The sequence below is a fragment of the Leiobunum rupestre genome, chromosome 5, assembly GCF_980474605.1.
Source record: "Leiobunum rupestre chromosome 5, qqLeiRupe1.1.hap1, whole genome shotgun sequence".
Classification (NCBI taxonomy): domain Eukaryota; kingdom Metazoa; phylum Arthropoda; class Arachnida; order Opiliones; family Sclerosomatidae; genus Leiobunum; species Leiobunum rupestre.
This window is the reverse complement of record NC_143388.1, coordinates 10,642,076-10,658,863: the sequence shown is the minus strand read 5'-3', so window position 1 is coordinate 10,658,863 and position 16,788 is coordinate 10,642,076. Positions and strand designations below refer to the sequence as shown.

Genomic DNA, 16,788 nt, shown 5'->3' with positions numbered 1-16,788 from the left:
AGCTGGTAACACTGCTGGTTGTGTTAGTGGTTGACCAACTTTAAGGGCAATGGGTAAGTTAACGGGTGGGTTATCGGGTGAGTTAGTGAGTAGGCTAGTGGGTATGTTAGTGGGTGGGTTAGGAGCGGCGACTACTTGCTGGTCAACAACGGCTGAACCAACTGCGGTTGGTTGTTGATGTTGGGCTTGAATATTATCCCTATGCCCACCAAGCCATTCGTCTTCAGGATGCGAGTCCAATAGATTGTTTAAGGAATCCGTTTGTTGAGATTCGGGTTGATCGATTACGCCGTCACCGTGTTGAGCATCGTAGTTCTCCATAAAGTCTTTTAAACCCTCATCATCTTGTGTGTCCAATAACGCGTCCACATTATCATTAAACATCACTCCTAGAGCGTCCATTGCGCGATTACACTCGCTGTGCGTAATTTGCGGGGTTAACGTTTGAGCGGCATAACATAATCATTGAGTTTATCATCACTGTCTTGAGTACACAATAACTCATTTAACGGGTCGTTGTCGAAGCTTTCGGATAATAAGTGCAACGAATAGTCCATAATCGACTCGTGATTATATTCATCCGCAGCGTCTAATAACGCATTAAGAGAATGTACTCTTGATCTTCTAATAGAAAAATTTATTTTATTTTATGTAAGAAATAATAAAAAAATTTAAAGAAATTTACCATTTTCAACTCTGACTCTTTTAGGAGGATTTGAGTCTGGTGATGAAGCCCCTTTTACTTTACCCGGGGTAAGTCTAAGCGACGGACCCGGTTGCGGGGAGGGTGGACTAGCGCTTCGGGGTGACAGCTAAGCCTCTGTTGACGGTGAAGCAACCATAGAGGGCGCCACTCGTTCCAGATTGACGATACGAGGCGGTTCTGACCATGGGGTAACGGCATCGGCGGCGCTTACAGAGACAGGACTGGTACCGCGGGTTGACCGTGATTATTTGTACGTTGATGACGTTTAAGGGCATAGCGTCTCGAAAATGACTTATCGCACACGGAACAATTAAACGTAGTATTACCGTGAACAGTTACCATATGACGGTCGAGGTTTCTCTTTTGAGTAAAAACGAGGTTACAAGTACTACAAGAATATATCTTGAAGCCGAATGTGACCTTTTTCACCCTTACACGTCCCTTTTATAGTGATTGATAGACCTAACATGATTCGGCACTTTTACCGATTCACCACCAAGATTATCATTGGTTAAAAATGACGTATGCCTAAACGGTGTCCGAGAGGGTGGTGAATTCTATGATTACCCCAAGCACAATATTGAGCAATTTTTTCGTTGCATCTCTCTCTTTAACCTTTTTGATTGAAAGTGACGTGTTCAAAATTAACAGGTCCAGTTAGGACAATGGGTTTCTTCGGGACGATTGGATTTTCTCCAAAGCACACTTGTGTCAATGATTGACATAAAAGGGAAAATTGGGGGATGTGAGGAGAGTGGTTCCTTCGACAGATTATCCCAAATGCATTAAGAAACCTTTTCACGGTCCATCTCTAGTTGTTCATCGAAAACTAGCAAACACCTAATGGTTTTTCCCTATATTTAGTATCTATCGCTCTTAAATCACGGAAAAAACATCGTACCGTTAAAGACTACACCAGTGGATTACAAATCCAATCGTAGTCAATTTCGCATTTAAATTTTTATAAAAAAAAATTTCATTAGTAATTCAATTTTTTTTATTCATTTACCAATTGCATATTTACATATTCCATATTTTTACAATTACACGGTCTTCGTACGGTATAACGTATACAATAGTATCGGAGAAACATACGCGTTTCATACAGGCGGTTAAAAAGCGGGGACTGTCAATCAGGATTGAAACTCTTCTTCTCTGCAGGTTGCGATTTTCTATCATTAATACAGAGCAAGGCTGCTGCCTTTTATAAACCTTTCATTTTAGCGGGGTACAGTCTGTACCTTTTCATATTCACCACTCTCTATAGCTTTACACGTTCACCACCACTGATGTCTTAGTTTACTAGTTCTCCACCCAACGAAAAGCGGGGACTGTCAATCAGGATTATAACCCTTCTTTTCGAGAGGTGGGTAAAGAGCTGACGGTCAACCATTAATGTACAGAAAGGTGGCTACCTTCTACAATTCGCCACTAGTGGTGGACTAGCGTTTCTAGATCAGCACCCAGCACCACCCTCCCTTTATACGTTCACCACCAGCACCACCCTTCCTTTGTATGTTCACCACCAGATTCACCCTGCCTTTGTACGTTCACTACTCGGTGGAGCAGTCTCCATCGGGTGGAGCAGTCTCCATCGGGTGGAGCAGTCTCCATCGGGTGGAGCAGTCTCCATCGGGTGGAGCAGTCTCCATCGGGTGGAGCAGTCTCCATCGGGTGGAGCAGTCTCCATCGGGTGGAGCAGTCTCCATCGGGTGGAGCAGTCTCCATCGGGTGGAGCAGTCTCCATCGGGTGGAGCAGTCTCCATCGGGTGGAGCAGTCTTCATCGGGTGGAGTAGCCTCCACGAGGCGAGGCCTCTATTATACTGTTTTGGGACCGGCATGTTGACCCTACTCTCATGCAAATAGTCATTAAAATCCAGCATTGACCACTACGCTTTCTCTACTTAGTAATATAGGACTGGGTTTGGGTCCACTTGCGCAGTTTTCATTTGCGCAGTTTCCATTTGCGCACTTCCCACTTCCGCAATTTTTGTTTGCGCACGTTCCCAATTGCGCGTTTCCCATTTGCAGAATTGCTATTTGCGCAGCTCCCCATTTGCGCAGTTTGTCATTTGCGCAATTTACCATTTGCGCGCTTTTTCCCGATTGCGAAGTTTCCCGTTTGCGCGATTTTCCTGTTGCGCAGATTTGTTATTTGAACGGTTTTCCCATTTGCGGGGATTTTTATGACTTAAATATTCACTATTACTCCTTTTTCCTAGAAAAAGGGTTATTTCTGGCAGGTAAATTTTAACATTACCTTGTTTACCATCCAGCTGCGCTGCTAGTGTTTGTTTAATGTCCGATTGGGCTGTAAATACCAAACAAAAATAGGTTTTTCTTAGTTAAAATAGCATTCGTTGAATTAGTCTCTTGGGAAAATATATATAGTCCAACAGCGTCTCGAAGCTTCTCGGCCTTTTGGCTAAGATCATAGTGTAGTAACTGTTTACTGACAGTTCCAGTTTTAAGGACGATTTTAATGATGGCCATACCTCTTAAACAATTGTAGGCGGCACAATAAAAACGATACTTTTTGAATTGACCTCTTAAACAATTGTAGGCGGCACAATAAAAACGATACTTTTTGAATTGAAACCAACCTATTTCCGAACAATAAAAATGATAAAAAATAAAAACGATGTTTAAAATCTAAAATAAACAGGAATTGAAAAATGTTTCAATTTCAGATAAAAATGCTGCTAATACCTTAGCACCACCTTTAAAATGGCTTCTGTCGTAGGACAATATACGTCCTCTGTAGTAGAACACTTATATGAAAACGGTGCCTACGCGCCGCAGGCGCGCCCGGCTAACCTAACCGTTGCGCGCTAGCCTTGATATAACTACCTCTATATAAAAACTATTTCGTTGAAATGGCCTCCAATATAGGATAGTAAGCGTCCTGTATTTCTTAGGAATGCCCTCATTCATAGGACAGTTACGTCCTATGTGAGAGGTCAATACCAAGATATTTCGTTAGAATGGCCTCTGTCGTAGAACACCTCCTATATGAAAACGATGCCTACGCGCCTGCGGCGCGCCCGGCTAACCTAACCATTAAAAAATATTCTTTCTGACCCCTAGGAAACATGCAGTGCAATTAAGAATGTGCATTTTTGGTGGAAGGCACTAAATTTAAATAGCAGTCAATATACTGTCCTCAGTGTTACAGATACTACATTTTCTTTTAGGCTAAAAGAAAATGTAGTATCTGTAACACTGAGGACAGTATATTGACTGCTATTTAAATTTAGTGCCTTCCACCAAAAATGCACATTCTTAATTGCACTGCATGTTTCCTAGGGGTCAGAAAGAATATTTTTTAATGGTTAGGTTAGCCGGGCGCGCCGCAGGCGCGTAGGCATCGTTTTCATATAGGAGGTGTTCTACGACAGAGGCCATTCTAACGAAATATCTTGGTATTGACCTCTCACATAGGACGTAACTGTCCTATGAATGAGGGCATTCCTAAGAAATACAGGACGCTTACTACCCTATATTGGAGGCCATTTCAACGAAATAGTTTTTATATAGAGGTAGTTATATCAAGGCTAGCGCGCAACGGTTAGGTTAGCCGGGCGCGCCTGCGGCGCGTAGGCACCGTTTTCATATAGGTGTTCTACTACAGAGGACGTATATTGTCCTACGACAGAAGCCATTTTAAAAGTGGTGCTAAGGTATTAGCAGCATTTTTATCTGAAATTGAAACATTTTTCAATTCCTGTTTATTTTAGATTTTAAACATCGTTTTTATTTTTTATCATTTTTATTGTTCGGAAATAGGTTGGTTTCAATTCAAAAAGTATCGTTTTTATTGTGCCGCCTACAATTGTTTAAGAGGTCAATTCAAAAAGTATCGTTTTTATTGTGCCGCCTACAATTGTTTAAGAGGTATGGCCATCATTAAAATCGTCCTTAAAACTGGAACTGTCAGTAAACAGTTACTGAATTTGTTTATTTAAATTCTTGGTCAGGTTACAATTGTTCGCGTTATTAATATTTAAATTATCGCGAACATTGTCAAAAACAGTTATTTCTTTTTTTTTTCTCAGGTTTCTGTTTAAAAACGTCAAGGTAAGTATATCTTTTAAACTATTTTTCCTATATTTTAACAGTAAGTATAATTTTTACGGTTTTTATCTATATTTTAACAAGGTAAGTATTTTTCTATAATCTAACAAGGTAAGTATAACTTTAAAAATTTTTTTACAGGTAAGTATATTTCTTTTCAATATTCTTTCTTTCTAACTTTAACGTAAAAAATATATATATTTTACAAAGATACGGCGGACCAGATTAAATTAAGTCCCCCTTTTTTATAATCCAATACAATTAAAAACTCAAACATATAAAACCGTATACTTAAATTGTAAAATTAAAAGTATATGTAAAACTTAAAAAGTTATTAAAACCATATTTACAACTCAAAACAAGGTCCTACTTTTTCCCTTTCTTAAGTTCTTTTTCAGGTGGAGGACTATGACGTCGTTTGAATCGCTGCTGCAGCTGATGCTTGGCCTTTCGTACTGCGTTTTCGCGCCAGGCCAGGACCTGTGGTTCCGTGTTAGTTAATGCGTTGGCTTTACAACAAAAATCTTCTAGTGCGTCTTTCGATAAGCTCGAGAAGTCCCACTCACGACTGTAAATTGGTAACTCCTTAAGTTTCTTTGGTGTTGGAGGATCGGATTTCGGCGTACGCTGAGGAGACTTAACGGCTTCGGCGTACCCTTTGACTGTGGCTGTTGATTCAGTTTTCTTTGGTGATGACTCTGGCGTTGTCAACGACCAACTCTCTTTTGGACCATGGAAGTCCAGTGATGGTCCTGCTTCATCCATCGTTTCGCCATGGGCGTTGGCGCTGGTGTCTGCGGCATCCCCCACTGGAATAGGTGTTCCGCTCCTTACATTATCTGGTTCATCAGATGACGGGTTCTGGACACCGATAATTTCTGGAGTTGGTCGAGCCTTCTTATTCTTTTTCGGGCAATCCCGAACCTGATGACTGTCCTTGCGGCAATAAAAGCACATGCGTTGGACGCCTTGATACGTTAGCTGGATACGGTGTCCACTGATGGTCATCAGGTTCGGGATTGGGCTCTTGATTTTGACTTCAAGACGGTGGTTTCCGTTGCGGACGTCTTTTAGAGGGCCTTGCTGGAAGGTCTCCCACGTCTCGGATAGAACGTCACAGTAGTTCTTCAAACTGGCTTTTAAGAACGCAAGGTCCCACCAGCTGGGCGCATTTTTCATGGTAACTTGGGAAACTGGATCAGAAACGCCAACGATGTCAAGATGTTTCTCCCCAATGATAATTCCGGTATCAACCGCTTTCTGGTAACATAAATGGTTTGCGAACGTGACTTGAACTTCCGCCTTCCCAATCATTTGGAAGACGGTGATGCTACTGGGGCCAATGTATTCGAAAAGGGCTACAGCCAATTCTTCCACATTGACCCCGTCGAATTTTATCCTTGCAGTTGCCTTCTTCGAGGCCATAGAGGAGGACTGCGAAGTTGACGGCAGTGACTGCACGGCAGGCATGGCGAGGTTGGTGGCGACCGCCGAAGCGGAGACCGGAACTCAGGAACCGCTGGATGGAGGCAAACGGCAACTGACGGACTGGAACCAGTAGCGGAACAGGAACAGGATCAGGAACTGGCGCGGCGACGACGTCTGGTGGAGCAGCGTGGCAGGTAAACGAGCAGGTACGTATAAACTTCCCGTACAGGTAAATACGGTTCCCGGCCTTTGGCTTCGAAAAAAGGAGCAAACAGACACTACACTATGATCTTAGCCAAAAGGCCGAGAAGCTTCGAGTCGCTGTTGGACTATATATATTTTCCCAAGAGACTAATTCAACGAATGCTATTTTAACTAAGAAAAACCTATTTTTGTTTGGTATTTACAGCCCAATCGGACATTAAACAAACACTAGCAGCGCAGCTGGATGGTAAACAAGGTAATGTTAAAATTTACCTGCCAGAAATAACCCTTTTTCTAGGAAAAAGGAGTAATAGTGAATATTTAAGTCATAAAAATCCCCGCAAATGGGAAAACCGTTCAAATAACAAATCTGCGCAACATAAAAATCGCGCAAACGGGAAACTTCGCAATCGGGAAAAAGCGCGCAAATGGTAAATTGCGCAAATGACAAACTGCGCAAATGGGGAGCTGCGCAAATAGCAATTCTGCAAATGGGAAACGCGCAATTGGGAACGTGCGCAAACAAAAATTGCGGAAGTGGGAAGTGCGCAAATGGAAACTGCGCAAATGAAAACTGCGCAAGTGGACCCAAACCCAGTCCTATATTACTAAGTAGAGAAAGCGTAGTGGTCAATGCTGGATTTTAATGACTATTTGCATGAGAGTAGGGTCAACATGCCGGTCCCAAAACAGTATAATAGAGGCCTCGACTCGTGGAGGCTGCTCCACCCAATGAAGACTGCTCCACCCGATGAAGACTGCTCCACCCGATGGAGACTGCTCTACCCGATGGAGACTGCTCCACCCGATGGAGACTGCTCCACCCGATGGAGACTGCTCCACCCGATGGAGACTGCTCCACCGAGTAGTGAACGTACAAAGGCAGGGTGAATCTGGTGGTGAACATACAAAGGAAGGGTGGTGCTGGTGGTGAACGTATAAAGGGAGGGTGGTGCTGGGTGGTGATCTAGAAACGCTAGTCCACCACTAGTGGCGAATTGTAGAAGGTAGCCACCTTTCTGTACATTAATGGTTGACCGTCAGCTCTTTACCCACCTCTCGAAAAGAAGGGTTATAATCCTGATTGACAGTCCCCGCTTTTCGTTGGGTGGAGAACTAGTAAACTAAGACATCAGTGGTGGTGAACGTGTAAAGCTATAGAGAGTGGTGAATATGAAAAGGTACAGACTGTACCCCGCTAAAATGAAAGGTTTATAAAAGGCAGCAGCCTTGCTCTGTATTAATGATAGAAAATCGCAACCTGCAGAGAAGAAGAGTTTCAATCCTGATTGACAGTCCCCGCTTTTTAACCGCCTGTATGAAACGCGTATGTTTCTCCGATACTATTGTATACGTTATACCGTACGAAGACCGTGTAATTGTAAAAATATGGAATATGTAAATATGCAATTGGTAAATGAATAAAAAAAATTGAATTACTAATGTTATGCCGCTCAAACGTTAACCCCGCAAATTACGCACAGCGAGTGTAATCGCGCAATGGACGCTCTAGGAGTGATGTTTAATGATAATGTGGACGCGTTATTGGACACACAAGATGATGAGGGTTTAAAAGACTTTATGGAGAACTACGATGCTCAACACGGTGACGGCGTAATCGATCAACCCGAATCTCAACAAACGGATTCCTTAAACAATCTATTGGACTCGCATCCTGAAGACGAATGGCTTGGTGGGCATAGGGATAATATTCAAGCCCAACATCAACAACCAACCGCAGTTGGTTCAGCCGTTGTTGACCAGCAAGTAGTCGCCGCTCCTAACCCACCCACTAACATACCCACTAGCCTACTCACTAACTCACCCGATAACCCACCCGTTAACTTACCCATTGCCCTTAAAGTTGGTCAACCACTAACACAACCAGCAGTGTTACCAGCTCACCCACCATCAGTGCTACCAGCTGACCAAAATCCTCAAATTGAAGAAATTAACGCTCTAGGTGACGCGATATTTTCAGCGAGGATAACAGCGCTAGATGACGTTACCGATCCTGTGCTATTTATAAATGAGCACCGTGACACCGTTGAAGGATATCTCAGAAACAAACTGAATGCCAAATAAGGAATAAAATGGTACATGGTGGTACGTGCGCGATATACTCGAGAACTCGGGAATACCGGTATGGACGTTGAGGCAATGCCGTACTTCAGAGGCTTTACTCACGCAACGATGTCTCCCGAGGTAATCCAAGAACAAATAAATTCAAGTCGGGACAAAATTGCAGATAGTATGAACAATTATGAAGGACTCGGAAGTTGTTGGATTTTGGACAGAATTTTATATTTACAAATCAATATAATCCAATACTTACCCCTCTTAGGCGGAACATATTTTCAATTACCACCCGCGATTGGAAATAAACGTGCCACGGTAAATGTGGTACCTGAATATCCAGCTGACAATAAATGTTTTTTGTGGTCTATACTAGCCAAACTTCATCCAGCTTATACCAACCCTAGTCGTATTAGTAATTATAAGAATTACATGAATGAACTAGATTTTTCAGGAATAACATTCCCCTTTGAACTTGATACATATAAACTAAAAAAATTTGAAGAGGTGAATAATCTATCCATAAATATGAACAAAGTGTTTTCTCGCGTTATGTGAGTGAAAGGAAAGTACAGGAATCAAGAGAAATTGATTTTCTTTGGTTATCAAAGGGACAAAATAAACATTATGTATTAGTCGTCTCTTAAGTGAATTCACTAAACACGATCACAAAACATTTTACTGTTGTCGTTGTCTCAGAAAAAGTCATACAGAGGAAGTTCACGTTAACCACACGCGTGTGACAATGCCGCATAACGAGTCTGTATTGAAGTTCAAAAATTTCGGAATGAAGCAAATAGTAATTTATTACAAATTATGTGAAAATAAATGTTACAAAATTTAATTTAATTTATTTCAGGTTCCATATATCATAGTAGCAGATTTTGAATCCATACAATCAAAGATATCAACTTGTCTCCCTGATACTACACTAATCTGTCTAGCTAAATGAAATATCGCCGATTTGTCACGTGATGTCTTGAAAATTATTAGATAGTACGCGTTTAAATTTAACGTTATAATTTCCTTCCCAGCATAATACAAATTTTGCATAAGTACAAAAACCGACGTGTTTTTATGATGAGAACCTCTTATAAACAAATTCGTGACATCCTTGTTATTTGATATTTCACAAAGTAAATCATCAAGAATAACAAAATTCTTGACATTTGGGTCTAAAATTTTAACGTCCAATAACACTTCGTGTAATTCAACTGTGGGTGTATCATCTAATACCGAATTAAACAGTTTGGGTTGATATGCCGTATAGCACCATATAATTATCTCTGGTGGGGGCGAAATACACGTATCTTTATATTTGATAAGACTAGCCACGAAAAAGGATTTTCCTGACTGAGTTGCACCCGCGATCAGACCGTTAAAAGGATGTTGCAACCTGAAATCCATTTTAAAGAATGACACATTTTTCCTAAATCAACTGGTTATTATTCACAAATGTTGTTTAGCGTTACAGACTATTCTAGCGACCGTACATTTACAAAATTCATTATTTAAAAAGGTTTTTAAAGTAAAAGTGAACGAAAAAGATATCAGCGAAGTTAACAAGCCCAGTCCACGGAAACTCCTAAAGGACTCCGGCACCCAGAAAGTCAACCAAGTCGTGAGCGCAAATATTATGGCTGGTAAGTAAAATTGGCGACAGAAAAATCCAGAAATCCTGGACACGTTAATTTCCAACGTCAGTCTAGAGACGTTTCCTAAATGGCACACGGAAAACACAATGAGCAACGTATAAACCTATAATCAATGTATTAATTTCTACCATGGATATCTAAGTATATTTATCTTTCCAAACTTGGTCAAGGATTGGCGGTAGCTTATACGTGATTTAAGATACCTGTAACAAGTACGAAATTTGTTAATTATCATTAGAAATATTAATATGTATACTTATTGTTGGTCAATTGAAAAAATGTGCCTTGAAATTTTACGAAATAAAATTACGGTAGACATTTGCAATAACAATTTCAAAGTTTCAAAAGGTACCGAACCAAATCGCTCTCTAACCATCGTTACAACAATGAACCCGACTACTAACTAAGTGAAATTAGATATTTGTGGTAGCAATTAATACATTTGTGACCAGATCGAAAAATACCGCTAGAATGAAGTAATAGCTGTTCGCCAAAATTTTTGTCAATTACTTCATAGTCGTCAAATCTGATATTGACTGCGATACTTAGGCGCATTCTATTGTTTTCCCAATGATATATAATGTCATCTGCGGTATATCCATCTATTAACAAATAAATATATTATTTTTACTTCAAGCTTTAGCGTTGACTCTCTTTTCAAGCTATTGAATGTTATTATTTATATTTAGTGGAGAATTACTTCATTGCGGCGATTTTTCACGTTGCTTATATTCCCTATCATGCTCGAAGAGTAAGGTCTTTTCGCCCTAAAAATACAGGGTGTTTTATTAAGGAGTTATAGGGGGTGAGTTGAGAAGTTAGAAGAGCACCAGAGAGATTCAATGTGTGACCTAATAGCCCGTGGTAGAAGGTTGCAGTTCACGTCGGAAGAACTGACGGATATTCATTTCGTGTATGGACTAGCGGATGGCAAGGCTTTGGCTGCTCAACGTCTCTATCAGGCGAGACAGGCACATTCTGGGTACGTTACTTAATTTTTTATTTCAGCTTAACAATAATATTAACAAGAACGCATAGAGGTATTAAGAACGTGGAACCTTAACATTCGCCCATGCTGCCTTGTTGTTATACTTTCAGAAACAGTCTAAGTAGTTGACGGTTCTCTCTTTATGTAAAAATCCATTATACCAAGGTCCAAGTTAGACTTAAGCCATCGGCAAAGTATAACTTCATGGCGCAACCATTTATGTTTTTTATAGTTCTTAGTACCTCTATCCGTTTTTGATAATAATAATAATAATAATCAGCTAGGCTAATACCCAAGGCACCACCTTAGGCCTCAGTCATCTAGCGACTTTTAATGCCTTTAACAGGTGGCCGGGTTACAATGCGAAGGAGGGTGGGGGCAAGCCCTACACGCCACGCGAGCCAACAGCTCACTACACTAACTATTACCGTTAACCCCCGCGACTAGTTCGTTACAAACGTAGTGTTCGTTTTAAAGTACAGGAACGAAGTTGGTCGACCACGGGTTGCCCGCAATGTTCTGTTGGTTGTGTGCTTGATGCAGCCTACTTCCAGGGGCTAATAGGCCACACTTTGAATTTCTCTGGCGCTCTTTTAACTCATCGTAGGAAAATAGGATAAAAACCGGCAAACTTCTGAGCACACCCCCTACAACTCCTTCAAATTGTTGCATAACCTTTTGAAACACCCTGTATATCGGAACCAACTCCCTTAAAAACGTTTTAGACGCTAAAAATATGCAGGTCAATCTAGCGAAAACTGTTTTTATGATTTTCTCCCCTCAGCGCTTTAAATCTAGCACTAACTTAATCGAATCCCTCGGAAATACTGGTCTGAAAAGAGTGAAAACATATAAATACTTAGGGTTGATATTTGATGAGGACCTATCGTGAAAACCACATATAGAATATGTTATTTCAAAAGTCAATAAGCGACTATGGTTGTTAAATCGATTTTTCAAGATTTTGGATTTATATAATATCAAGTTATTGCATGACTTATTAATAATGCCAATAATTGATTACGGCAACCTTCTATATATGAACGGACCTAAATTATACATCAGGAAACTTCAAGTAATCCACAATAAATGTGGTAAATTTATGTTGCATAAAAATAGAAGATCATCTGCAACAGAAATGTGTGCGGAACTGGACTGGATGGCACTGGAACAGAGATACATTTGGATGCTTCTAACTTTAATGTTCAGAGTGAATATATCAAAAGTACCAGAATATATTTTGGACTTATTTGAAAAAAATGTACATCATAAGTACAGTACTCGTGAGAAACTGACTAACTTCTCTCTGGCCCCTAAGGTAAATAAATTCAGTAAGCAAAATCTGAGTGTCTCTGGGGTAAAATATTGGAATGAACTGCCCAGAGATTTAAAAAATAGTCAATCATTAGGGAGTTTTCGTCACAATGCTAAAGACTACGTAATTGGACAATTTTATCATTTTTGGTATATCTCTTAGATTTAATTTAATTTTAATGTAATGGATCCCTCTGTAAAAAAGTTTTTTCAACTTAGGAGGATTTATCCAATAAAAGCTTATTTTATTTATTATTATTATTATTTTATTATTAATGCCATACAGGACTGATTTGTTTTTTTTAGAGCCTGCGGGATTGGGAGCAACGCTAAAAATCTTCGCAAGATAATAATTATCCCTGAGTATAAATACATACTTTCTTGGTATGCGAGAAATGCTCGGTACTTACAACTTCTAATTTCCAAGACGCACCTTTGGCGATCGTGAGGAAAATATTTCAAGTTCATCAGACAGGTTGCGTCACTAGTGACCCTATTGTACCATGTTTTTGGAAGAACACATTAATAAGATATTTGATTTCAAATTAATTCCCTTATGATAAAGACTTGATCCAATGTCCTGATTTTAATCGAACTGGAATCAGTGTAAAATTAAAATCTGTTTGAATCAAATAAATTTGATCAAATCAGAAATAAGTTGAATATCATGCTATTTGATTGTAATGTTTTTTTTGTAATTTTGATCAAAGATTAATTTTGGAATTAACAGATTTTGGGATCAAGTTTGATTCAAAATTTTCGTAAGGGTATTAAAATAAACTAAACTTTACATGACGCTGCTACGGATGGTGCCGTCACTAGCAATTCGGGAAAAGACGTGTTCATCGGATTTCAGTTTCGTTGAAGTAGCGGCCGGAAAGAAGGTGTCAGGTTGCCAAATTTTCTTGGCCATTTCCGGTCCAACAGTGACGTAAGGGACTCCTGGATAATCGTTTGCGAGTCTCGGATCGTTCCACGATTGGCGAAAATAAAATTGAGATTTCCAGCTCTTTTAAAAGAAATATAACGCTTTAGAATTTTGTAGTTTTTATAAATATCGACTACTGTAAGTAAATGACCAAAATAATTAATTTATTGCAACACATACCATCTTTTTGTTGGATATCCGCGTAAGATGGACATGGATATTTTAACATCAACGGGTTTTTCTTTTAAAAAATGGAAGTAACAAATCAAAAAACATTCCCAAATTAACAGATTTCCAAATTCACCACCATGCCAAATAAAAATAAATACCTCCATAGTTCGGTCTAACTCTATGGTCGTAGTTAGATGTTATGTTATTTAAAATTCGAGTAACATCCTCGTGTGTACTACAAAAAGGTAATACAATTAATTAGTCGCTTTATATATTTAAATAATTAAAAATGTAACCTACGTATTTGAATAAACCGTCGATAATCCGAAAATCAATGTTAGTAATAGAGACGCGTAGAGCTTCATTTTGTTGGAAATCTGGCTGCGTGTCCAGTTTGGAGGACGAATGAGTTTACGACGCGTCGAGGCGATATCCTGTTTTATTTTAAGTGTACTATTTTTCTGAAAGAGGTATCTTACAATGCCCTTGCTCATCATTTGAGTTGTTTCGCGGAGAAGCAATTACGAACGATGACGGACTTTTTTCGCTTCAAAATAAAACCATTGTAAAAATTTCGTAGCGAGACGTAGTCGGTTTGACTCTATCTCGCTTGATGTATTGGTTGGTTTTTGCCATAACACTATCTGTTTCTATGATACTCGCGAGGCTAATAACCAATTATGCTATTGACCAAATTCACGACAGTTTAGAATTTTATTTTAACTACTATTAAGTTAGGTTTTCAATGGCACTTGAACTATGAAAAACCACAGTTCCTGAAGATGCGGGTCTCCCTAGAACCGCGCAAGCGCAGTTTGGTTTTGATTTCAAGCTCATTTGCAAACATAGGTTTGTAGTGCTCAAAGATTAAGGCAGAATACTCTTAAAGGAAACCTCAATGTGATTGTTTTTAAATGTTAATCTTTCACAAATATGGCAATAGTTTCGTTCACAAAGTTTGGCGCTGTTTAGACAAGAAAACCCAAGAAAGGGCCACTTAAAACGAACCATTTAAAGGGATTAAAAAATTGGATGCTCCGTGATTGATCAACTTATATACCGTTTTGCCACAAGAATAGACTTTTAGGGAGGACTGAAGGTATGTCTGTAGAAACCTTCATTTAGACGAAATTCGGACCTTAGTGGAAGATGATTGGACGGAGTGTGATATGCGGATTTAAATTACCGCTTGCACATTGCATATGCTAACTCACCATCTAGCAACATCACGAAATGAATTAATTCATGGCGCAACTTTAAAATGGTTTTGCCCTTAATATTTTGACGCGTCTTTTGCGTCAAGCGTTGATATTATTCGTAGTTGTGCGATTTTCTTTGTTTACAAATAGTTCGGTGACGTCCTTGGTAAAAGAATCAACATGCAACAAGCATTTTCTCCAATATTAAAAACACTTTGAACTCCCTTTAATATTTTTCCACGTTAGATATTAGCTTTTATTCAATGTGATTGAAACCAGTTGTCAAGCCAAAATATACCTATCCTCGGAAGAGTTTGCCAGTAGCGGCGCTAAGGGTGGGCTGAAGTGGGCTTTAGCCCCCTGCATTTCTGAGAGGGGCCACATATTTATATTAAAAGGGCCACATATTCATAATTAAGAGGCCACATATTTTAATTTATGAATTTTCTTTATCTCTAGAAATTTGTTTTATTGCGAAGAAACGTTTTTCTGGAAAAAATCTTTCAAAATCAATTTGTTTACTCAAAAAGGTAGTAGACCATAAACATATAGATTCGGGAGGAAGGTAGCGGAAATTGAGATAAAGTTGAAAAGAAAGGGGCTTATGGGAATTTACGGAAATATCCAGGCATGCACGTGTCCTCTCATGCAGTTCAGATACAAGGTCAGTAGGGGGTCCAAAAACGCGACGAGAGCCGCAACAATAAAACGACCTTGCTCTTCTCGGGTTTTTTCGATTTCACCACTTTCGCGAAATATGGTCAATCCAAGGTTCCCGCTAAGGGCCACAAAATTCTTAGGGGCCACAAAATAATTAGCCCACCTGTGAAAAAACCTTAGCGCCGCTACTGGAGTTTGCCCTTGGGTGTATTAACTACTGAACACGGTACTTTACGAGATACCTCCGCAATTCAGAACACCTTCCTAAAAACGTAATCTCGGTTCAATCCCGACCGGTAGAATATGGTGTATAATAATTAAAATAATGATTAAAACTGTTATAAGGGCGATCCTTTTTTTAATGAAAAAATAAAGAAAACGGGCCGAAAAACTAATTATTTAATTTTAAGATTATATATTTTACCAAGACCCGCACGATAAATTTACCAGAATTCATTCCCGTTGCCGCTACATCGAAATTTAATTTGGTTCGACATTGCCAAAACTGTATGTAAAGGGTGGAAAAATAGAAAACACAAAGACAAAGGTTTTTTCTTCCTTAGATTAAGTTAGTAATTTAAAAAGTTCAAAATTACTTTACCAAGACCACAATGAATTTGAATTAGAAAAATTCAAGTACTTCCGCTCTTACAGTACGTCACTCAAAATAATCAACACAAACAACCAATTTAAGACTTTCAATCATTCACATTCGCGCACACACAATTCAAACGTTCATACTTAAATCAATTCTACCTTAATGAAGAAGCACGAACAATTCATTTTGCAACTTTATTACCATTAATTTAACATTAGAACCCTGTCTGGCAGACGTCCGATTTCTGAGATTAACTTACATAATGACTAACGAATAGAAAAATATATAATAATAACCCAATCGACCAGGCTTCAGAGCCAAAATAACGAAAAGAAAAATATATTAACGCAATCAAGCAACAAATTAATTCAAATACTTAGAAAACAAGCAAAAGTCAATCTAATCACCCACACCAATAGAAAATGAAGTAGCAAGAAGCGAAACACACCTTACCATTTACAAAGCACAAAAAAACCACTTGACTGAATATTGCAGACTAAACGACAGCTCCTATATCCATAAACGTCAAGCCAACGCCACCGCATTAATACAACTATATCACACATTTTAAGTCGATTAGAAACCCCGTAAATAAATTACGAACTTTCGACGTAGTTATAATCAAACCGGGTAAGCTTCGAGACACGGCGAATACAATTTAAAGGTTCCACCAAAAATGATCAATTTCGCGGAAGAAGTAAATGCGCTTAAACAATTAATAGATAAAAAATCAACGACACATAGGTTCCTCCAAAAATGAACCATTTCGCGGAAGAAGTAAATACG

At 39.2% G+C, this 16,788-nt stretch overlaps 1 protein-coding gene across 1 annotated transcript; it reads right to left on the bottom strand.

The window, feature by feature from the left end:
* Positions 1–10,047: 10,047 nt before the first annotated feature.
* Positions 10,048–13,450, bottom strand: LOC149943517 (gamma-aminobutyric acid receptor subunit beta-4-like). The gene is made up of 4 exons (XM_090175731.1): positions 13,238–13,450; positions 12,857–12,939; positions 10,655–10,746; positions 10,048–10,207 (listed from the first exon to the last, which is right to left on the bottom strand). Exons 1-4 carry the CDS (start codon positions 13,357–13,359, stop codon positions 10,190–10,192), a joined length of 315 nt encoding a protein of 104 aa, XP_090031857.1. The 5' UTR covers positions 13,360–13,450; the 3' UTR covers positions 10,048–10,189.
* Positions 13,451–16,788: the final 3,338 nt, after the last annotated feature.

What these genes read in the sequence shown, in the direction of transcription:
- LOC149943517 (XM_090175731.1), bottom strand. Translation starts at nt 13,359, where the DNA reads ATGGCCAAGAAAATTTGGCAACCTGACACCTTCTTTCCGGCCGCTACT. An exon ending in ACCATCCGTAGCAGCGTCAT is followed by an intron (nt 12,940 to 13,237) that starts GTAAAGTTTAGT and finishes ATGGTACAATAG; the next exon opens with GGTCACTAGTGACGCAACCT. An exon ending in CGTCTTGGAAATTAGAAGTT is followed by an intron (nt 10,747 to 12,856) that starts GTAAGTACCGAG and finishes ATTTGTTAATAG; the next exon opens with ATGGATATACCGCAGATGAC.